Consider the following 24,691-nt stretch of genomic DNA (forward strand, 5'->3'; position numbering starts at 1 on the left):
TATGCAATCAGGTCTTGCCCACAGTTGATTGAGTCACATCTCTATGGAAACACTCAATCAATAGGTTCCAACCTAATCAACACTAATACGTCTGTCCCCACAAGACTGCAATAAAGATAATGGTATTTTGGGGGACATATTAACATCCAAACTGGCAAAGAACCTTTCTTTCTCTGACCACTTCATAACACTCGTATTCCATGAAATACATCTTGGGAAATGCTGGATACAAAATTTGCTAAGAAGCACAAAAATGGAGTAAATCAATATGGAGTTGGGCATAAGTTATTTTGATTTCTCTTTAATTACACAGGTTTCATGGAAGGGTAAGATTTCAGAAGGTACTTAAAGAAGAAAGGAAATGTGTTTACAAACAAAACAAACAGAAGCAATGGTTGAAAGAAGCAAAGACAGAATATGATCAAGAGATACATATAGTCAAGACAGAATAAAAGAGGAAGAGAATAAATAACAGAAAAGCTTTTGAAAAAGGAAATAAAGAGTTTTTAAAAGGAAAATGTGTATATTAATAGGAAAGTTAAAACAAGGAACCATGTGGGAAAAACATCTTTGGATCTTCAAGCAGGTGCAACTATTACAGTTCTTATTGAAGGGTAAAAGAAAATGAAAATCTGAAGTTTCTAAGCTTAGATCCCAAAGAGCAATAAAAATTTACTTACTTCACTAGAGCAGCTGCTTCAGGAAGTACATCAGCAAATGATTCACGGAATATGATTGCATTTTTTCTTTTACAGTTCTGTATGACATCATTGGCAAGGTAAAAGAGATTCAAACGGTGGGGATAGGCAGCTAAAGATGATAAAAGAAAATAAATAAGAACAAATGAGTCAATTTACACTTAGTTGAATTTATTCCAAAAACTGTTCTCAAACTGTGTTATCTGCTATTACATGGAAAGAAAGATGGATGGATGAACAGAAAATGAACTAATGGATCAATACATTGAACACGGTCCCTAAAAACCTTGACTGGTTCAGGTTAAATTTCTGCTCAAGGTACTCAAGTAGACTTCTACTTTACTTGTAGATTTTCAGCACTGAAAAAAACATTAATTCTGGAGAAGCTAAAATAAATTAAAATTGCTCTCCCAAACATTTGGTAAGACAAAAAAATTGAGTTGAACAAGCACATCTTGTTGAAGAAACATCAGGGTTAGTGAAAAGAGCATAGGCTTTCAAATCTAATCAGAATGTGACCTAGGCAAATTGCTTAATCTCACCTGTATTAAAAAATCATCAAAGTGAAGAAGTCTACTTTAGTACCTTGAACAGAATGGTTTGTGAATATATCTCAATAAGAGTGAATTTTTAAAAAAATCATTATTGTTGATAGGCTCTTTTCATCAACCAACCCAGATACACTCAAAGATGCTGAAGTCCTCCCACCTATTGGAAGGGGGGGTTCTGCTGCTACTTTCACCATTAGGTGAGTGTCTTGGGAAATGAGTAATTTGATCTCATGTACACACTTACATTAAGCTTTTTCAAAGGCTTGTGAAAAGGCCCCAGTCAATTTACTATCTTGAGCAAAGCTATCCCAAGTTTCATTATTATCCTGGACACTTTAAATTCCATATTGATGATGTATCACATCAACGTGATCCAGTCTCTCAGTTTCTTGATCTCAAATTCAGTGACTCCAAGAACCACTTCTTTGAACATTTTTAATTCCCCTTCTGTGACCATAACCTCGTACTCCCATTATTTTTGTTTTTCAATGTTATCAAGATCTGTTCTTTTATTTTCTATAGTATCTTCCAGTATTCAATTCTTTATCAATTCCAGACTCTTCAATCCACTATTTAAGCCATTCTTTTATCAAAACTCTAACCTCAACCCTCTCCCCAATTTAGCTATCACATGCACTCAACAGAGTCCTAAATCTGGATCAATCTAACTGAATGCCTTTACTTCTGCAACTGGGTTCTGCTGAATAAAAATAATACTACCAGGAAGACTGAAATCATATAAATTCATAGTCTCCTATTTCAGCTGGGTCCTCAGCACTACAGTCCTTCTCCATGTCCTTAATCAGCATCCTCTCCCATTTGCAGGAAGAACTACTGGAAATTTTTACCACTCTTGTCAAGCCTTACCATATACCTCCTCAGTCTCAGAAAACAAACTTATATACTATTGTACAAAGAAAGCAGAAATAATTAGACACAAATTATCTTCTCTCAAAAAATGCATCCATATTTAAACCCACCAAGATCAATTCGCCTATTTAAACAAAAAGTGTTACTCCTGTGAAATAGTCATCTAATCCCTCCACCATGTACCCATTCCTAGCCCCTCTTCCCTCCTTGGGAGTATTACACTCCATTAACTAAACTTGCTTTTCCCTGGATTTTCAACATCTCCCTTCCTTCTGGCTCTCTCTTTAAACGCATTTATATGCATATCTCTTCCATGTTAAACAAGATTTCTTGTGAACACTCTAGGTTCCCCTCTAGCCATGTCCCTTTCGTTCTTTGTCTTCAGTTAGGATCTTTCAGATTCACAGATCAGTATTATACACTCACTCTTTCACTTTAACACCCACTATAACTCATAATTAAAGGAGCTACCATTTCTTTTTCTTTCTCTCTTTTCTTTTTTGCACTTAAAAAATGGAATCTACTACGCTAAGAGCTTTATATAAATTATGAATTATGCTATTTCATTTATGTTGCCATTACTCCACTCAAACAGCAACTGCCAAGGTTACCAATAAATCCCGTTATTAAACCCAACAGAGATTTTTAAAATGTTACTTCTTTGTGGCTTTTGGCACACAGAATAATCCAGTATAGCAATTTCTCCTTTGGATTCTGTCACAACCATTCTCCTAGTTCTCCTCTTACCTCTGTGGCTGCTCCTCCACAACCATGTATAAGTGGTTCGTGATCATCCCCCTTTAAATGTTGTAGCTCCCCAGGGTTCTCTTCTTAAGCACACTCCCTTCTTCACTTATAGCATAATGTTTTAAGATTTCATGCTTTAAAGCCAGATGCTAGTCTGTGCCACTCCTGGCTCTGCCATTTATTAGTAGCTATGTGGTCCGACACATAACTCTTCTATGTATCATTTTCCTCCTTTGTAAAATAACAACCAACTAACAGGGTTGTTATAAGAAGTAAATGAGATAATGTATGTAAAGCATTTAAGCACAGTGCCTAGCACACAGAAAATAAGATGCTATCAGCATAATTATCCACTTGCATGGCTTTAACTACTGCTATCTACTTATTGATGATTACCATATTCATAGACATCAGACCTGGATTTCCCTGTACCAGTAATGGTACACATTACTTCAAGTCCCAGAGGCAACTTGAGCTTGATTTTCCAATATTTTATTAATTGTCTTCCTTCTCTTCCAGCTGTTACTACTCTTGCAGTTCCCTAATTAAGCAACAAATTTAACAATCTTTTTGACTCTTCCTTCTCCCTATCCCAATTTTAACATTTAATAAATATCCGGCCAATTTTATATCCAATAATATTTCTCAAATTTATTCTCTCCATCTCTTCCTACTATTGCTCTTTGCTGGGGTTCATCATCTTTGAATTGGATTAATATTGCAAGAGCCTCGTAACTGGTTACCTTGCATCTAGATTTAGTCCCCTCGAATTCTCTCTACATCATTGCCAAATTCATCTTCTAAGATGCAAATATTATTCATTTATCATGATTTCTCATAGCTTATTAGAAAAAGCTCAAAACCTTAGCCTCCTTTAATGATCTGAATTTAATTTAAGCATCAAAATAAATACTAGGAAAGAATTATAACCTACTATAGGTTATAAAGGAATCCAGAAGTACATACCGGTGTAAATAAATAATAATATAAACAAATAAATGGGAGGGAAAAGCCCTACCTCATGATCAAATGCCAACTAATGAATGCAGAAGGAATGATATAATTAGAAAATCAGCATTTGGCAACCACAGCAGTAAAAACTGATTCAAGCAACTATCATCAATGGATGCTAAAGCTAGTGAGTTAAAGTTTAATGAGAAACAGGACATTTATATAGTCTCAAACTACTTTCTAATGAAATACTCCCTCACTTTACAGTAAAGAAACCTGGCAAAGAACATCTTAACCAAGTTATCAAAGTTAACATCATCTGTATTGGGACAAACTGACATTGCAAAGACTGCATTAACAACACATCACTTCCGTGATATTCCTGTCCAAAACTACACAACCTGAATCAAATCAAAAGGAAATAGTAGATAGACACAAATTTAGGTATAGTCTACAAGTTACACTCCAAAAGGTAAAGTTCATAAAAGAAGGAAACACTGAGGAATTGTTTCAGACTGAAGAAAACTAAAGAGACAACTAAATGCAATATGCAATTGGACACCTGTAAGGACCATTATTAGGATGACTGGCAAAATTCAACTGGGGTCTGTAGATTCAATGGTAGTACTGTATCAATGATAAATTTCCTGATTTTGGTGGCTGTACAGTGGTTACAAAATATCATATAAGGAGAATATCCTTGTTTTTAGGAAATAAGACACTGAAGTAGTAAGGACATCATGTCTTCAGCATACTCTCAGATAGTTCAGGGAAAAAAGTGTGCACGCATGCTTATTTGTAGGGAAAGAGAAAAATAGAAATATAAAGTAAATTTGGTAAAATGTTACTAAGTGGGGAATCTGGATGAAGAGTACACAGGTCTTTGTAATATTCTTGCAACTTCTCCTTAAGTTTGAAATTATTTCAAAACAAAGTTTAAAAAAATACATAGACTCTAACTATTTACCACCTTTACCATAGCCTTCTGGTCTAAGTCACAATCATCTTTTGCTTGAATTATTGTTGTAGCCTCTTAATTATCTGCCTGCTACTACCTTTGCCTCACTTCTTTTTAATCCCAACTGAGAAGAGAGAATGACCCTTTAAAAACATAAATCAGATCATACTATACTTCTCTGCTTAAATCCCTCCAATAATGGTTCCCCTTCTCACGTTGAGTAGAGATCAAAATTCTTACAATGACTGTAAATCCTAAACCTTCTGGCCCCACCTTATCTCTCTAACCTCATCTCTTCATTGCTCATTCTATTCTAGTCAACTGTCCACCCTGCTATACCCCTCTAACACACCTGGTGAATTCCCCACCTCAGGGTCCTTTAAGCTTGCTGTTCCCTGGTTCACTCTTGTCACTTTTAAATCTATGCTCACATGTCACTTTGTCAGTGAGGCTTTCCCTGACCACCTTATTTAAAATTGCAACATCAAGTCAACAACATTCCTGTTCCCTTTGCTTGCTTGTTTTTCCCACATAACACGAACAACTTCTGAATTTATATGCAATTTACTTAATTATATAAAATAAATAAAATAAAAATTTGCCTTTTTGCCCCAACAAGAGCAAGAATTTTTATCAGTTTTATTTACTATTGACTCATCAGCATCTAAGATAATGCCTGGCACGCTGTAGCTTTCAACTATTTCTTCAATGAATCAATTAGGAAAAAAGAGAAGGAAAATAAAACGAAAAGAATGAAAGGAAAAGAAAAATGAATTGCCCTCTATTCAAGTAGCTAATAATCCTATAAAGCAGCTGGCTTCTGAGTAATTGTACAGAATAGGTAGGGACTAGACCTCATTTAAGGTATGATTAGATCTTTTAGGGGCTGTTGCAGAAGTTAATCTAGATATAAAGTCAGCAATTTGTCAACAATCCAGAAGCTAAGCACGTGATCCTCTTTTTATCAATATGGAGAAGAGAGAGGGATTCACAGTAAGAAAGGAAGGCTACTGATTTAAGCTTAAAAACATTCAAAATATGCTAAGGATGAACTTGGATGGGACTGGAGGATAGAGGACAGGTGGCTCAAAGGGACACAGATGAGACATAAGGTAAAGGAAATATAGAATGTAAGCTTTGTATCATTGCTGAATCTGTTGTACTTCTTAGCTGCGCTTAATGGGATTGCATAAAGAATGTTCTTGTTCATGGGAAGTGTATACGTGAATTATAGTGTATGTTCAAGAATGTGTGCAGCCAACTCTCATATGTTCAGAAGACAGAGCAATAGATGATGGATGATAGATAGGGAGGGAAAGAAATAGCGATGTGACAGCATGTTAAAGTTGGTGGATTGGGCTATTGGGGGAGGGGGGTCAGGGTATGATGGAATTCTGTGTATGGGGCTAGTATTGTTTTTGCAACTGTTCATATAACTTTGAATTTATTTCAAAATTAAAAAAAAAAAAAACATTCAAAATAAAACTGTTACCCACACTAACAACAAGACCAGAAACTTCCCCCCTAACATGAGGAACAAGAAAAGGATGCCCATTTTCACCTCTACTATTCAACATTGTAATGGTGGAACCATCTTTCTCAGAGCTTTGGAAAATAGTTTAAAAGACTGTAGTAACTGGACAAGTATGAATCAAGAAAAAGGAAACTTAAAAATGATAGAAAAACTTCACGGTACCCTTGATGGACCTTCCTTAACCCTGCCTGGCTTGACATGGAGCCAGACCACACTACCAGTGCAGGTTCCTGGTACCATTTCTGGAGGGAGCAGAGTAATTTTTATGCACATAGTAGGGTGTGTGTGTGTCTGTGCCAAACTAGCCTGTGGCAGCACAAAGGACTGAACCAGGACACTCACTGCAGGCTCACTGTCCCAGAACTTGCCTCACGCATAGGAAGCTGAAACCTATGGGCAGTCAGAATGATGTAAAGCAGTCAAATCACAATTGACTGGAGTAAAAAATTGCTGGCTGTGGGAGATACAGTGTAGCACCCAAGAATGGAAAAAATACAATCTCCTAAGAGAAAAGGCACATTTTTGAATCTGTGTAAATGGGAGAATTCCTAGGACCATGTGTGAATGACTACAAGACACATACTCAGAAAAGACCATGGAGGAGCCCACACTTTCACTTCAGCTGTCCTTTAAATTAATTGTCAAGCACTGATACAGGCCAAACTGCAAAGAATGGGAAAGGTGTTTTCTTTCCTTCTACTTTTGCTAGCTCTGGGCATCTAAGGAAACTTGTGTCATAACACTAGTTGGATACATCATTAAGGAACCAAGACACTTCGGTTACTAAATCCCAAATATCAAAATGTCAGTGTACAACAAAAGATAATAAAACAGGAAATGATAAACCATTAGTAACCATCAATGAGGACTAGGTGTTGGGCATGCCAAAAAATAAAAAAAAAAAAAAAAAAAAAAAGACTTTTAAATAATTGTCCTAAATATACTTAAACTAATAAAGGAAAATACAAAGAACTAAAGAAAATAAGGAACAACAACAGATGAATAAAAAGAGATTATCAATAAAAAGAAAAAATAAAAGGAACTTTACTTTGTCCTTTTTCACTTTAATTTTTATTCTTATTATTTTTGTGTGTGTGGTACTGAAAATGTTCAAATATTAATTTTGGTGATGAACGCACAATTATACAATGGTCCTGTGAACAACTGAATGCACGCTTTGTATGACTGCATGGTATGTGAATATATCTCATTAAAACTAAATTAAAAAAAAAAAGATCACAGTAACAGAAATAAAAAAATTCCCCAGATGGATTCAGCAGCAAAATGGAGATGGCCAAACAAAGAATCAGAAAAAATTTAGGTGTATCCTGATTAGAATGTGTCCATCAAAAGAAGGGTGGGGTTAAATAGTTGACCGTGAGCTGCGTTGGTTTTCCAACTGCTGTTGGGGTCGCGAGTAGCAGTTTCTTCCTCGTCTTTGCTTTTTCACCAAAAGGAATAGAAAACAACACAGTGCATCGCGGTAGCATGGACAAATGTGCTGAGTGCTGTGGTACGTGGTGAACAAGACAGAAGAGGCCACCGCCCTCCTAGAGCTTACAGTCTAGCAGGTTACTTTTTTTTTTATATTCATTTTATTGATACATATTCACATACCATGCAGTCATACAAAACAAACCACACATTTGATTGTTCACAGTACCATTACATAATTGTGCATTCATCACCAAAATCAATCCCTGACACCTTCATTACCACACACACAAAAATAACAAGAATAATAATTAAAGTTAAAAAGAGCAATTAAAGTAAAAAAGAACACTGGGTGCCTTTGTTTGTTTGTTTGTTTCCTTCCTCCATTTTTCTACTCATCCATCCATAAACTAGACAAAGCGGAGTGTGGTCCTTACGGCTTTCCCAATCCCACTGTCACCCCTCATAAGCTATATTGTTATACAACCGTCTTCAAGATTCATGGGTTCTGAGTTGTAGTTTGATAGTTTCAGGTATCTACCGCCAGCTACCCCAATTCATTAGAACCTAAAAAGGGTTGTCTATATTGTGTGTAAGAGTGCCCACCAGAGTGACCTCTCTGCTCCTTTTGGAATCTCTGTGCCACTGAAGTTTATTTCATTTCCTTTCATTTCCCTCCTTTAGTCAAGAAGATGTTGTCCATCCCACGATACCAGGTCTACATTTCTCCCCGGGAGTCATATTCCACATTGCCAGGGAGATTCACTCCCCTGGGTGTCTGATCCTACATAGGGGGGAGGGCAGTGATTTCACCTAGCAGGATACTTTTAAAAGCAGTTGCTTGCTTAAGAAGAGTTATCCAGATCAATACTACCTGGAAGTGACTGACAGATCGTGGTGCTAACCTTCAAGGAGGAATCGAGCAGGACAACGAATCAGTAAGTGAAGAAAAGGACAAAGAGAGGTTGCTGTCAAGGTCTGCATGGAAAGGCCCACACTGAGGGCAGGCTCAGCCAAGCTCAGCAGGTAGAAGTGGAACCTCCCAACACAATGGGGACCACCAGCGATGAAGATGGATACTATGAGACTAGGCATTCGGGTGTGGAAGAGGATCTCTTCCCTGACTGTTATTTAGAATGCATAACAGGAGGTGAATTTTCTCAACCCTTGATAGAAGACAACTCATTCTTTCTTTAAGTCCTTCGAATACCAGGAAGAAGCAGCACAGCAAGAGCTTTCCGAGCAGGGTTTTGAAGACCACTCACTTCTTCAAAGTTCTTTAGAATACATGAAAAAAGAGGCAAAACAAGAGCCTCCTCAACCAACTGTTGGAGAGAAGTCACCTCTTGAGTATTCTGAGCACATGACGGGCAAGAAGCTTCCTCCTGGAAGAGTACCCGGTGTTGACTTATCAGATCCTAAACAACTGGCAGAACATGTTAGAAAGAAGCCAAGACAAAATAATGAAGAGGATGGTCCAGTCATATGTCCTCACAGTGGATGCACAAGGAAGTTGAGGAATAAAGCTGCCCTAAGAAAGCATCTCCTCGTTCATGGTCCCCGAGACCACATATGTGCAGAATGTGGGAAAGGTTTCTTGGAGAGCTCAAAATTAAAAAGACATTTTCTGGTTCACACTGGAGAGAAGCCCTTTCAGTGGAATATACTTATGTTGCATGTGATAAATCCTAGATATGGAAAGTAGATTGTCAATAAATGAGTAGATACACTTTTCAAAGCAGGAAAAAAAAAAAAAAAAGAAAGAATCAGTGAACCTGAATATAAGACAAATTAAATTATTGAGTCTGAGGAGCAGAAAGAAAAAAGAATAGAAAAAAACTGAACAGAACCTGAAAGACTTGTGGGATACCTTCAAGCATAAGAATATATATACTCCTCAAGTTCCAGAAGAACAAAGATTATAAGAAACAATGGCTGAATATCCCCCAAATTTACAAAAGACAGATATACACATCCAGGAATCTCAAAGAATTCTACACAGAATAAACCCAAATAGATATAACAATACATACTATAATCAAATTGTTGAATGCCAAAGACACAGAGACAATCTCAAAAGCCACAAGAGAAAAGCAACGCATAATGCACAAGTGAACCCAATAACGCACAAGTGAACCCAATAAGATTAAGTCTTGATTTCTCACCAAAAATCATGGAGGCCAAGAAGGCAGTGGAAAAGCATGTTCCAAGAGCTGACAGAAAAAAAAAACTGACAACTATGAATTTTATATTCAGAAACACTGTTTTTCAAAAATGAAGCAGACTCTCTAAGCCCACTCAGCAGGTAAACTCACTGCCCTCCCCCTCTACACGGGACATGACTCCTGGGGATGAGCCAGCATGGTGGGACTGAGAAAGTCTTCTTGACCAAAAGGGGGAAGAAAAATGAGACAATAAAGTTTCAATAGCTGAAAGATTTCAAATGGAATCTAGAGGTCATTCTGGAGGTTACTGTTAAGCATTATACAGATAACCCTTTTTAGGCTTTAGTGTATTGGAATAGCTAGAAGGAATACCTGAAACGACTGAACTCCAACCCAGTAGTCTTGATTCATGAAGATGACTGCATAAGTATGTAGCTTATGTGACTCTGTGATTGTGAAAACCTTGTGGCTCACACTCCCTTTATCCAGTATATGGACAGATGAGTAGAAAAATGGTAACAAAAATTAAATGAATAATGTGGGGGGCGGTGGTGAGATGTTTTGGGTGTTCTTTTCCACTTGTGTTTTTATTCTCAATAATTTTTATTTTTTATTTTTTGGTGTAAGAAAAATGATCAAAAACTGATTTTGGTGATGAATGCAAAGCTATACCATAGTACTGTGAACAACCGATTGTACACTGTGGATGACTGTAAGGTATGTGAATATCTCAATAAAACTGAATTGAAAAAAAATCAGGTCGAGATTAAAACATTCCCAGGGTGCTGGTTTGGATATGTTATACCCTCCAAAGAACCATGTTCTTTAATGCAATCTTGTGGGGGCAGATTTATTAGTCTTCGATTAGGGTGGAACCTTTTGATTGAGTGTTTCCATAGGGATATGACTCACCCATTTGTAGGTGATACTTCTGATTAGATTATTTCCATGGAGGTGTGGCCCCGTCCATTCAGGGTGGATCTTGCTTAGTTTACTGGAACATTTAAGAGAGACGCTAAAAGTCAACACAGACCCAGATGTTTGTTGACGCTTAGAGATGCTTGGAGATGTGAACAGAAAGAGGCTTGGAGATGCTAAGCTTAGAGATGAAGTCCAGCATTTGCCCCAGAGAATCAAAGAGAAGACCCCAGATGCTTAGAGAGAAATGCCCTGGGAGAGAGAAGCAAGGATGCACAGGAGCTGAGAGAAGAGCTGAAACAACCCGGGAGCAAAGGACCAGGAGACTCCAGCCACATGCCTTCTCAGCAGACAGAGGTGTTCGGTATGCCATTGGCCATTCTTTAGTGAAGATATCCTCTTGTTGATGCCTTAATTTGGACACTTTTATGGACTTAGGACTGTAAATTTTTAAAGAAATAAATCCCCTTTATAAAAGCCAATCCAGACTCTACAAAACTTTCACTCACTAAGTTTATACTTCAGAAACTTAAATCCTTCAGAGAACTCCTATGACAGCTAAGTCCCAAAACCCAGGGGTAACAACATCTTCAAGAACGTCAGCCAGATGTGTTCCCTTTTTGCATAAAGTTGACACCCCTTTTCAACATGAACAAGTTAGGGTGATCACTGCTTAGACATCCCTGAAGTTTGGAAAAGTAATTAAATTAGAGGAAGGGGTAGCAACAGAAAAAATGGAATTTAACAAAAGACTATGAATACCGAATCTATATATAATTTTCTTTTTCTTAGTAGCTAGGGTATTAGAATAGCTAAAAGGAAAGAACTGAAATGGTGGAACTCTAACCCATAGCATCTTGAAATCTGTTCCATAGCTACACGTTCAACTGTAATTTGAAAGTTACTACCTTTTTGTATATATATTTCACAATAAGGAAACAAATGAAACTGTGGAACTGTAACCCATAACATTCTTTGAAATTTGCCCTCTAACTACCTGTTAAATTGCACTTGGAAAGTTATCATGTCTATGTATATATATTAAATTCTAAAATAAAATATTATTTTTAAAAAGCCAATCCATTTCTGGTATTTTGCATAATGGCAGATTTAGCAAACCAGAACACCCACATAAACAAAAGCTGAGTGTTTCCTAACCACTAGACCAGTTCTATAAGTAATGCTAAAGGGAATTCTTTGGGTTAAAAAGAAATGCCAATAGTCAATAGATTAAAGCTACATGAAGAAATAAAGATCTCCCGTAAAGGTGGTAAGATAACGGCATGAGTAAATACAAATGCCAGTAATATTGTACTTTTGGTTTGTCACTCCACTTTTTACTTTGTATGGGATCTAAATGCAAATGCACAAAAAGTAATTATAAAGCTATGGTCTTGGGCTCATACTTGATTAACAGGTAACTGTGACAAAATTAATAAAATGGTGGAGGGGCAGAGAGGTACAGGAAAATACTTTTTGTGTGCCACTGAAATTAAGTTGGTATCTAGTCTAACAAAAGTATTAAAGGTTTAGGACGCTAAATTTAAGCCCCATAGTAACGACAAAGAAAGTATCAGAAACTTATGCACAAAAGGAAATGAGAGAGAATCTAAAGGATTTCTATAAACGATCAACTAAATACAAAATAGGCAGTAATGGAAGACTTAAGGGACAAAAGAGAGGTAAAATGAGAGCAAAATGACAGAAAAAAGACCTGTGTTATTGGTAGTTATTTTAAATGTAAATGGGTTAAACACTCCAGTCAAAAGGCAGAGACTTTAAGAATGGATAAAAAAGGATGACCCAGCTATACGCTGTTTACAAGAAACTCACCTTAAATTCAGACACAAGCAGGATGAAGTGGAAGGACAGAAAAAATATTCCATTCAAATAGTAACCAAAGAGAATAGGGGAATCTATACTAATACCAAACAAAATAGACTTAAGTAAAAAAAACTGTTAAAAAGAGACAAATAAAAAAAAAAAAACTATATACTTATAGAAGAGTCAATTCACCAAGATGATATCAAAATTATAAATGCATATATGCACCTAACAACAAAGAGCCTCAAAATATATGACACAAACATTGACATATTTTAAGGGAGAAATAAGATAGCTGTATATTAACAGGAGGTAACTTCAATACACTACTTTCAAAAGTGGACACAACATCTAGACAGAAGACCAGTAAGGAAATAGACTTGAACAATACTACAAACCAACTTAACCTAACAGACATATATGGAATTCTTCGTGCAATAAAAACAGATTACATATTCATCTCAAGTGCACACAGATCATTCTTTAGGATAGACTGTATGTTAGGATGAAAACAAGTCTCTATAAATATAACAAGACTGAAATCATACAAATTATCTTCTTGGACCACAATGTAATAAAACTAAAAATCAACAAAAGGAGAACAGGAAAATTCACTATTACACAATTAAACAATATACTCTTAAACCACCAATAGATCAAAGAAGAAATCACAAAGAAAATTAGGAAATATCTTGAGACAAAAGAAAATGAAATCACAACATATCAAAACCTATGGGTTATAGCAAAGGCAGACCTCAAATGTAAATTTACAGCTGTAAATGACTCCATTAAAAAAGAAACAAGATCTCAAATCAGTGACATAAACTCACACTCGGAAGATCTAGAAAAAGAAGAGCAAGCTAAATGGAAAATTAGCAGAAGGAAGGAAATAATAAAGATTCGAGTAATGATAAATGAAATAGAGATTAGAAAAACAACAGAATCTTTTCAAAGCTGGTTCTTTGAAAAGATCAATAAAATTGACACATTTTTAGCTACACTGACAATGAAAAGAATAGCGGACATAAATAACAAAAATCACAAAGAAAAGGGGAACATTATCAGTAATCTTACACAAATAAAAAGGATTAAAGAGGATATTATGAAAAAATGTATGCCACCAAATCAGATAACCTAGATGAAATTGGCAAATTTATAGGAACACAAAAATTACCTAAGCTGACTCAAGAAGAAACAGAAGACCTCAGTAAACCAATAACAAGTAAAGAGCTGGAATCCATAATCAAAAACCTCTGAACACCCTAGAGGGATTCAACAGGGCAGAAGAAAGAAGCAGAGAACTTGAAGATTAAGACAACAGAAATCATCCAGTCTGAGGAACAGAGGGTATGAAGAATGAAGAAAAGTGAACAGAGCCTGAGGAACTTGTGGGACACCATGAGGATTAACAATATGCACACCATGACATTGTGGAAGTCCCAGAAAGAGAAGAGAGAAGCAAAATGGCACATACAAAAAAGCCTCCATAAGATTAAGTGTCAATTTCTCATTAGAAGCCATGGAAGGCAAGAAGTCAGTGAAAAGACATAAAGAGCTAAAAGAAAAAAAAAAAAAAAACAAAAAAAAACCCTGCCAACCAAGAATTCAATGGCAAAATGTCTTTTAAAAATGAGGAAGAGGTTAAGACATTCTCAGTTAAACAAAAGCTGAGGTAATTTATCACCACTAGACTAGCTCTATAAGAAAGGCTAAAGGGTATACTGCAAGTTGAAAGGAAAGGACTCCAAACAATTGACTGAAGACACAGGAAGAAATGAAGATCTCTGATAAAGATAATGATACACGTAAATATAACTGCCAGTACTGTTTTATTTTTGGTGTCTAACTCCACTTTTTACTTCCTACATGATCTAAAAGGCAAATGCATAAAATATAATGATAAGTCAGTGCTTATGGACTCATAATGTCTAAACATGTAATTTTTATGACAAGAACTACATAAAGGTGGGGGTATGGAGGCATACAGGAACTTAGTTTCTATATACTATTGAGAAGTTGGTATCAACCCAAACAAAAATGTTCAGAGTTGGGATGTTAAATTTAAGCCCCTCAACAAAATACTTGCAAGTCAAATATCCAAAGGCACATTAATATAATTATAACCACAACCAAGTGGGGTTCATTCCTGGTTGCAAGGGTGGGTCAATAAAAGAAAACCAATCAATGCAAAACTACACATCAACAAATCGAAGGGGAAAAAATCAAATGATCATCTCGATAGATGCTGAAAAGGCACTTGACAAAATTCAGCATCCCTTTTTGATAAAAACACTTCAAAAGGTAGGAATTGAAGGAAGCTTTCTCAATATGATAAAGGGCATATATGAAAAACCCACAACCAGCACAGTATTCAACAGCAAGAGCCTGAAAGCCTTACCCCTAAGATTAGGAAGGAGACAAGGATGCCTATTAGTCAGCATTATGCTATAAAGTTCTAGCCAGAACAAAGAAATAAAAGGTATCCAAATTGGAAAGGAAGAAGTAAAACTGTCATTATTTGCAGACATGATCTTAACATTTGGAAAATCCTGAGAAGTCGATGACATAGCTAATGAACTGATAAATTCAGCAGAGTGGTGGGATACAAGATTAATGCAGCACGTAAGTCAGTAATGTTCCTATACACTAGTAACGACCTCACTGAAGAGGCAATAAAAAAAAAATTCCATTCACGAGAGCAACTGAAAATATCAAGTACCTAGGAATGAATTCAACCAAAGATGTTAAAAACCTCTACACACAAAATTACAAACTGTTACTAACAGAAATCAAAGGGGACCTAAAGAGGTGGAAAGATATTCCTTATTCATGGATAGAAGGTTATATGTCATTAAGATGTCAGTTCTACCCAAACTGATCTACAGATCCAATGCAATTCCAATTAAAATTCCAACAACCTACTTTGCAGACTTGGAAAAGCTAGTTATCAAATTTATTTGGAAGGAAAAAGGGCCTCGAATTGCCAAAAACATTCTAAAATAGAAGAATGAAGTGGGAGGACTTACACTTCCAGACTTTGAAGCCTATTATAAAGCCACAGTGGTCAAAACAGCATGATGTTGCACAAAGGTGGGCATATGGATCAATGGAATCGAATTGGCAATGAAGAAATAGACCCCCAGATCTATGGTCAATTGATTTTTTACAAAGCTCCCAAATCCACTGAATTGGGACAGAACAGTCTTTTCAACAAATGAGCAGGGAGAACTGGATATCCATATCTAAAAGAATGAAAGAGGACCCTACCTCGCACCCTAAACAAAAATTAACTCAAAGTGGATCAAAGACCTCAATATAAAAGACAGCACAATAAAACTCTTAGGAGATGATATAGGAAAACGTCTTCAAGACCTACTGACAGGAGGTAGTTTCTTAGACCTTACACCCAAAGCACAAGCAGCAAAAGAAAAAGTAGATAAATGGGAACTCCTCAAAAATCAAAAGCTTCTGGGCCTCAAAAGATTTTGTCAAAAAGGTGAAGAGGCAACCAACTCAATGGGAGAAAATATTTGGAAATCATATATTTGTTAAGAGACTGATATCCTGCATCTGTATTAAGAAATCCCACAACTCAACAACAATAGTACAAACAGCCCAATTATAAAATGGGCAAAAGATATGAAAAGGTATTTTTCCAAAGAGGAAATACAAATGGCTAAAAAAAAACATGTTCATCTTCACTAGCTGATAGGGAAATGCAAATCAAAACCACAATGAGATACATCTCACACCAATAAGAATGGCTGTCATTAAACAAACAGGAAACAACAAACGCTGGACAAAATGTGGATATGCGGATGCGGGTGTGAATGTGCAGTCCCGAAAACCCTAAAGAATACCCAAGTCCCTATCTACGACTCTATAAAACTTTCACTCACTAAGTTTATTCTTCAGAAATTTAAATCCTCTGGAGAGCTCTTAAGCCAGTCAAGTCCCAAAACCCAGAGGTAACAGCCTCTACAAGAATATCAACCAACTGCCTCCCCTTTTTACATAAAGTTGACACCCCTTTTCAACATGAACAAGTTAGGGTCGTCACTCCGTAGACATCCCCAAAGTTCGGGAAAGTGATTAAACTAGAGGAAGGGGTAGCAACAGACAAGACAGAATTCAACAAAAGATTATGAATACTGAATCTCTATATAATTTCCTTTTTCTTAGCTGCTAAGGTAATAGAACAGTTAAAAGGAAGGAACTAAAATGGTTGAACCGTAACCCACAATTCTTTGAAATTTTCTATATAACTACTTGTTCAATTTTAATTTGAAAGTTATCACCTTTTTGTATATATTTCAAAATAAGGAAATAAACTGTGGAACTGGAACCCATAACATCCTTTTAATTTGCTCTCTAACTACCTGTTAAATTGTATTTGGAAAGTTATCACGTCTATAAATATATTATAGTTCATAAAGAAAAAATAAATAAAAACAAATAAATAAAAAATTTAAGCCTAAAAGTGACTACAAAGAACACACTGGAGAATATGTAAGCTCACAGAGACAGAAATTAGAGTACAGGTTACCAGGGGTAGGTGCAGGGGAATGGGGAGTTAAGGAACAATGGGTGTCCAGTCTCTGTGTGGGGAGATGGGAGCATTTTCATAAGGGAATGTGGTAAGGATACCAAAATATTGTGAATGTCATTAATCCCATTGAGTGGTATGCTTAGTGATGGTTCAAATGGGAAAGTTCATGTTGTATATATGTTTCCCAAATTTAACACACACACACACACACACACACACACACACACACACAAACACCACCCAGCAGTCCTACAGATCTGTCTTGCTAAAACATTTGGACAAAAGGGACCTGGGGATAAACTCCCTCTTCAGCCTAGAACCACCATCCAACTTCCTCTCCAGCTGCAACCCCCAGAATCACCTCCTTGGCTATCCCATCCTTCTGGAAACAGCTAACACCATTTTTTTGTGGCTAACTCCTCACTGTTGATCAACCATGAGCTCCCAGATCCATCAGAATAACACCACCAAAACGGAGGCCTCCATCAACAGCCTAGTCAAATTGAATTTGTAACCCTTCTACAATTACTTCACTGTGGGCTTCTATTTAGAAGTGAATTGGTAAAAGAGAAGTGCAAGGGCACTGAGCATCTCTTGGAAATGCAAAACCAGCAATGGTGGCCACAAATTCTTCCAGGATGTGCAAAAACTGTCTCGAGATCAACAGAGTAAAACCCTGGGTGCCACAGAAGCCACCGTTGCTGTGGAGAGGAACCTGGGCCAGGCCTTTTGGATCTGCATGTGCTGGGTTCTACCAACATAAACCCTCATCACTATGACTTTCCAGAGAGCCGCTTCCTTGAGGAGGAAAAACTCAACAAGATGAGTGCCCACTTGATCAACCTCCACAGGCTGGCCAACCCACAGGCCGGGCCTAGTGAATATCACCTTGAAAGGCCTACCCTCAAAAACAATTAAGCGCCACCAGAGCCCCAGGCCTTTGCAGGGCCCCTCTCATTCCCCTGGCATCCAGGCTTTGGCCTAAGCCCGTCCTTTCAGCCAGGATGCATTCTTTTAACCAACTACATTGTATTCCTCTAACAAGCCTTGAACTGATATCTAGCAAGGGAGGAGATATGGGTCAAAGGGAAATCATTGGGACATAACAAAAATTTGGAATATAGACTAAGGTCTACATCAAGGTTAAATTTCTTTAACTTAATAACTGCACTTAAGGTAGACAAAAATCTTGTTCTTAAGAAATGTGCATGGTATTAAGTATTCAAGGAGTATGATGTGTATAACCTATACTCAAGTGTTCAGAAAATGGACTGATAAATAGGCAGGCAGATAAAACAGAATGATAAGGCTAATGTGGCAATATGCTGAAATTGGCAGATCTGGGTATCTGGTGGGAGCAGGAGTGTGCTAGAGTTCTCTGTATGGGGTTTGTATTATTTTTGTAACTGTCCTGTAAGTTTGAAAGTATTTAAAAATTAAAAATAAAAAAAACCCACAAGATACCCAGTAGAACTTCACACCCAGTAGAACAGCTATTATTAGAAGAAAATGGAAAATAGCAAGAGTTGGCAACAATATGAAGAAATAGGAACCATCAAGCATTGTTAGTAAAAATATAAAATGGTGCAGCTGCTATGAAAAACAGTTTTGCAGTTCCTGAGAAAGTTAAATATAAAATTATCATATGACCCAGAAATCCCACATTTGGGTATTACTCAAAAGAACTGAAAGCAGCAACTCAAACAGATGTTCACAGCGGCATTATTCACAATTGCCAAAAGGTAGAAGCAACCCAAATGTCCATCAACTGAAGAATGGATAAACAAAACGTGGTATATTCATTCGACTCAGTATTGTTCAGCTGGAAAAAGGAATGAAGTTCTGATACATGCTAAAGTTCTGATACATGCTACAACATGGATGAACCTTGAAGATATCATATTCCATGACACATACTGTATGATTTCACTGACAGGAAATAACCAGAATATGCAAAATCAAAGAGAGAAAGAGTAGATTACAGGTCACTAGGGGCAGGTATCAGATTTCAGGGAATTAATGCTTATGGGGTACAGTTTTTATTTGGGGTGCTGGAAATGTTTTGGTCATGGATAGTGGTGTGCGGGCAGTACAACATTGTGCATGTAACTTATACCACTAAACTGTACACTTTAAAGTGGTTAAAATAGGAAACTTTGAATTTTAGCCATCCTATCCTTTGGTTTATATTTATCAGATATATTTTTTCCCTCTCTCTCTTAATGTCCTTTAACATACCCATACTGAATCTCTTTAGTACTGAACCTTTCTCCGTATCTCTCTCTCCTTTCTTTGCTTCTCTGTTGGTAGGGCTCCCTTTAGCATCTCAAGTAGGGCACATCTCCCGTTAGCAAATTCTCTCAGCATTTGTTTGTTTTTTTCATTTTTCTGATACAGTTAATTTAAAAAAAAAAGGTTAATTAAAAAAAAATGGAAAAAATATGGAGAGCCCCTTGAGGAGCTGGTGGAGAATGCAGGGGTGTTGGGCTTCCCCACCTTGATGGTTGCTGATGTGCTCACAGACATAGGGTACTGGTGGTTTGATGGGCTGACCCCTCTACCATGGAACCTGCCCTTGGCAAGACTGTTGCTGCAAAGAAGAGGCTAGGTCTGCCTATAATTGTGCCTAAGAGCCTCCTTCTAAATGCCTCTTTGTTGCTCAGATGTGGCCTTCTCTCTCTAGCAAAGCCAACCTGGCAGGTGAAATCACTGCCCTCCCCTCTACGTGGGATCAGACACCCAGGGGAGTGAATCTCCCTGGTAACGTGGAATATGACTCGCGGGGAGGAATGTAAACCCGGCATCGTGGGACAGAGAACATCTTCTTGACCAAAAGGGGGATGTGAAAGGAAATGAAATAAGCTTCAGTGGCAGAGAGATTCCAAAAGGAGCCGAGAGGTCACTCTGGTGGGCACTCTTACGCACAATATAGACAGCCCTTTTTGGGTTCTAATGAATTGGGGTAGCTGGTGGTGGATGCCTGAAACTATCAAACTACAACCCAGAACCCTTGAATCTTGAAGATGATTGTACAGCAAAGTAGCTTATGAGAGGTGACAATGTGATTGGGAAAGCCATATGGACCACACTCCCTTTTGTCCAATGTATGGATGGATGAGTAGAAAAACAGGGGCAAGCAAAACAAAACAAAACAAACAAACAAACAAAGCCACCCAGTGTTCTTTTTTACTTTAATTGTTCTTTTTTCACTGTAATTCTTATTCTTATTATTTTTGTGTGTGTGGTAATGAAAATGTTCAAAAATTAATTTTGGTGATGAACGCACAACTATATAATGGTACTGTGAACAACTGAATGTACGCTTTGTATGACTGCATGGTATGAGAATGTATCTCAATAAAAATGAATTTTAAAAAATGGGAAATTTTATGTTGTGTATATGTTACCACAATTAAAAAAAAAGTAAGAGGTAGGGAAAAAAATACTAATCTGTACAAAAAATTTATTTATGTTTAACATATTGATCTTTAGAATGAACACACACACAGTTTGTTGGGTTTTATAATACATCTTTAGTGTCATTTAATAAGGCACAGACCTAGTTTATTATTTTTAAAAGCTATGTAAATATTACTCACATAAATATATATCATATAGGTTTAACAATTTTTTTAAACAGGACATCTATTCATAGACCCTTTGTTTGAAAAGTTTTGCTGTTATAAATAAGGCTGCAATGATCATCCTTGCACATCTTTGAAGACCTAAATTTAAAAATAAGGTATGGTAGACAACAGAAAACTACAAAGTACACTAAGAAAAACGAAGTTACGGCCCAGTCAAAGGAACAAGCTTAGACTTCAATTGAGATAAAGGAATTTAAACAATTAATGTTAAATCAATTCAAAAAGTTTAGAGAAGATGTGGCAAAAGAGATAAACGCTATAAAGAAAACACTGGGCATACACAAGGCAGAAATCAAAAGTTCTAAAAAACAACTGGCAGAATCTATGGAAATGAAAGTCACAACACAAGAGATGAAGACACAATGGAAACATACAACAAGCGATCTCAAGAGGCAGAAAAACAAAACACTCAGGAACTGGAGAACAAATCACCTGAAAGCCTACACAGAAAAGAAAAGATAGAGAAAAGAATGGAAAAATATGAGCAACGTCTCCAGGAACTAAAGGACAAAACAAAATGCAGGAATGTACGTATCATTGGTGGCCCAGAAGGAAAAGAGAAGGGAAAAGGGGCAGAAGCAATAGAGGAAATAATCAATGAAAATTTCCCATCTCTTATGAAAGACATAAGATTACAGATCCAAGAAGAGCAGCATACTCCAAACAGAATAGATCTGAATTGGCCTATGCCAAGACACTTAATAATCATATTATCAAACGTCAAAGACAAAGAGAGAATCCTGAAAGCAGCAAGAGAAAAGCAATCCATCATATACAAAGGAAGCTTAATAAGACTATGTGCAGATCTCTCAGCAGAAACCATGGAGGCAAGAAGGAAGTGGTGTGATATATTTAAGGTAGAGAAAGACAAAAACTGCCAACCAACAATCCAATATCCAGGAAAACTGTCCTTCAAATATGAGGGAGAGTTCAAAATATTCTCTGACAAACGGACAATGAGAGTCTTCCTGCTCTACAGGAAATACTAAAGGGAGCACTACAGACTGATAGGAAAAGACAGGAGTGAGAGGTCTGGAACACAATTTTGGGTGATGGGAGCACAGCAATATAAGTACACTGAACAAAGATAACTATGAATATGGTTGAAAGAGGAAGGTTAGGAGCATGTGGGACACCAGAAGAAAAGAGGAAAGATAAAGACTGGGACTGTATAACTCAGTGAAACCTAGAATGTTCAACAATTGTGATAAAATGTACAAATATGTTTTTTCATGAGGGAGAACAAATGAATGTCACCCTTGCAAGGTGTTAAAAATAGGGAGACTCTGGGGGAAAAATACAATCAACGTAAACTAGAGACTAATTAACAGAATCATTGTATTATGCTTCTTTTAATGTAACAAAGGCAATATACCAAGGTAAATGCAAATAAGAGGGGGGCATAGGGGAGGGGTGTGAGACTCTTAGCATTGGTAGCATTGTCTGACTCTTTATTCTACTTTGATCTAAGGTTATCTTTCCTTTTCCTGCTTCCTAGCTGTCATGTTGTTTGTTTGTTTTCTTTCTCTTTTTTTTTTTTGTCTCTCTACCTTCTTTGCGTCTTTCTCCTGCTTTGAGGAAGAAATGCAGATGTTCTTATATAGATAGTGGTGAGGGTGGTGAACACATAAATATGTGACTATATAGGGAACCATCGATTGTTTACTTACGATGGAAAGTATGGGGTGTAAACAAAACCATCTTAAAAAAAAAAGGGGGTTGATGGTGAAACCTTGAGGGCAATATAATGAGTGAAATAAGCCAGACACATATGGACAAATATTGCAGGGTATCACTGATAGGAACTAATTATAATATGTAAACTCATAGACATGAAATGTAAGTTACCAAAATATAGAACAAGGCTAAAGAATAGGGAGTGGTTGCTTAGTATGAGCAGAATGTTCAACTAGGCTGAACTTAAATGTTTGGAAATGAACAGAGGTGACGGTAGCACGTTTTGAGACTAACAGTGCTGAATGGTGCTTGAATGTGGTAGAAAGAGGAAGCTCAGAGTCATATATATCACCAAAAGGAAAGCTGGAGTTTAAAAGATGGGAATGTAAAAACAGTGAACCTTGTGGTGGGCAATGTCTGAGATTAACTGTACAAATATTAAAAATATCTTCCATGAACCAGAACAAATGTATCACACTACAACTAGAAGTTATTAACAGAGGGGCATATAAGGAAAAAATGTATACCTATTGGAAACTGTATACTACAGTTAGTAGCACTTCAACGTTCTTTCATAAACAGTAACAAATGTACTATACCAATACTAGGAGTCAACAATTGAGAGGGGGTGGTTCAGGGTATGGGAGGATTTGTCCTTTTTTTTCTTTCTTTTCTGAAGTAATGAAAATGTACTAGAAGTTGAACAAAAATTAATTGTGGTGACAGATGCACAGCTGTATGATGGTACCGGGGGCAAATGATTGTACACTTTGGGTCTTTGGATAATTGTATGGCATGTGAACAATCTCAATAAAAAAAAAATAAGATATGTATGTGTGCACACAGTAGAAAACTTAGTGGAGTGTGTTTATAACCTTGGGGTGAGGGCTTTCTTAAAAACATTCAGAATTTGTACAATGAGAATGTATTTTATATTACTTGTTAGTAGAAATTAATGACAATTTAAATCTCTTATGACTGCAATTAATAACATCATTTTTATTCAAGTGGCTCTCAGCTTTCTCTAACCTTCCTAATAAATTCTCATTCTGAATTTATTACTGCCTTGGGATATTTTCACTTGGATGTTCCGCTAACATATGAAAACCTACTATGTCTAAATCATCTTCTGTCATATTAGATTCTTCTTTTACCTTCATCTCATTCCTTTATGTATACGAGTTTGAAACTTTATTATCTGGGCTGTACTACCTCCACAAACTTCTAACTTCTCTACTTTATTCAAAAGTGTTACATATTCTAATCCACCCTAACACTAATCCCCATCTTCTTCTCATCCCTCCCTAAAATAATGTTCCCAAAGTACCACTTCATCATAATCTTTAAAACTTGCCAAGAGCTCACCTCTAGAGACAGAGGTATTCTTTTATAGTGTAGACAGGGATGCAAATATATGGAGCCTCTTAGGAGAGCAATTTGGCATTACTGGTAGTAAAATTTTAAATGCACATCCTCTATTTTAATTGTCCAGTAATTTTATATATAGAAATTATATATATGTCTGTGCACATGTGTACAGGTGTGTATTTCCCCCCAAACGGCACAAGGGTGTTCACTATAGAACTTCCTGAATTGAAACACCATAATCTTCAATTAATAGTCAAATAGTTAAAAAAAATTATAGGAAGTCACTTAGTATATCATGAAGCCATAAATGAAAACATAACTGACAACTAAAGGTCTCCAAGATGTATTATTAAGTGAGTAAAAATGCAGAAAAGTCTCATTTATTTAACACAAAAAGAATATACATATATGTGAACAAGCATAAAAAATTTCTGTAAAGATACACAAGAAATTGTTAATAACAGGACTTGGTGAATAAAGGAAGAAGTTGGAGGGTAACTTACTTTTCATTTTGTACCACATGTATTGTTTAACTTTTATTTACCATGTACTTTAAAAAGCTTCCTAATATATTGTACTGTCTCTCATATGAAAATAACTCTCCCTCAACAACATAATTCATCCCAATTCAAAAGGGAAAAATCAAATGATCATCTCAATAGATGCTGAAAAACCATTTGACAAAATCCAACATCTGTTATTGATAAAAACACTTCAAAAGGTAGGAATTGAAGGAAACTTCCTCAATATGATAAAGAGCATATATGAAAAACCCACAGCCAGCATAGTACTCAATGGTG

At 36.5% G+C, this 24,691-nt stretch overlaps 1 protein-coding gene and 1 pseudogene across 9 annotated transcripts in view; one reads left to right on the forward strand and one right to left on the reverse strand.

Moving 5' to 3' along the window:
- The window catches only part of RPRD2 (regulation of nuclear pre-mRNA domain containing 2), a 148,146-nt gene that overhangs the window by 65,612 nt on the left and 57,843 nt on the right, over positions 1-24,691 (reverse strand). For all 9 annotated transcript variants that reach the window (XM_037826080.1, XM_037826083.1, XM_037826081.1 and 6 more), the window contains exon 2: positions 681-810. In XM_037826080.1, coding sequence (XP_037682008.1) covers positions 681-810 — 130 coding nt within the window. The remainder of the gene's footprint in view (positions 1-680; positions 811-24,691) is intronic.
- Positions 8,794-9,448, forward strand: LOC119528146 (annotated as a pseudogene).

The sequence above is a fragment of the Choloepus didactylus genome, chromosome 2 (assembly GCF_015220235.1).
Source record: "Choloepus didactylus isolate mChoDid1 chromosome 2, mChoDid1.pri, whole genome shotgun sequence".
Classification (NCBI taxonomy): domain Eukaryota; kingdom Metazoa; phylum Chordata; class Mammalia; order Pilosa; family Megalonychidae; genus Choloepus; species Choloepus didactylus.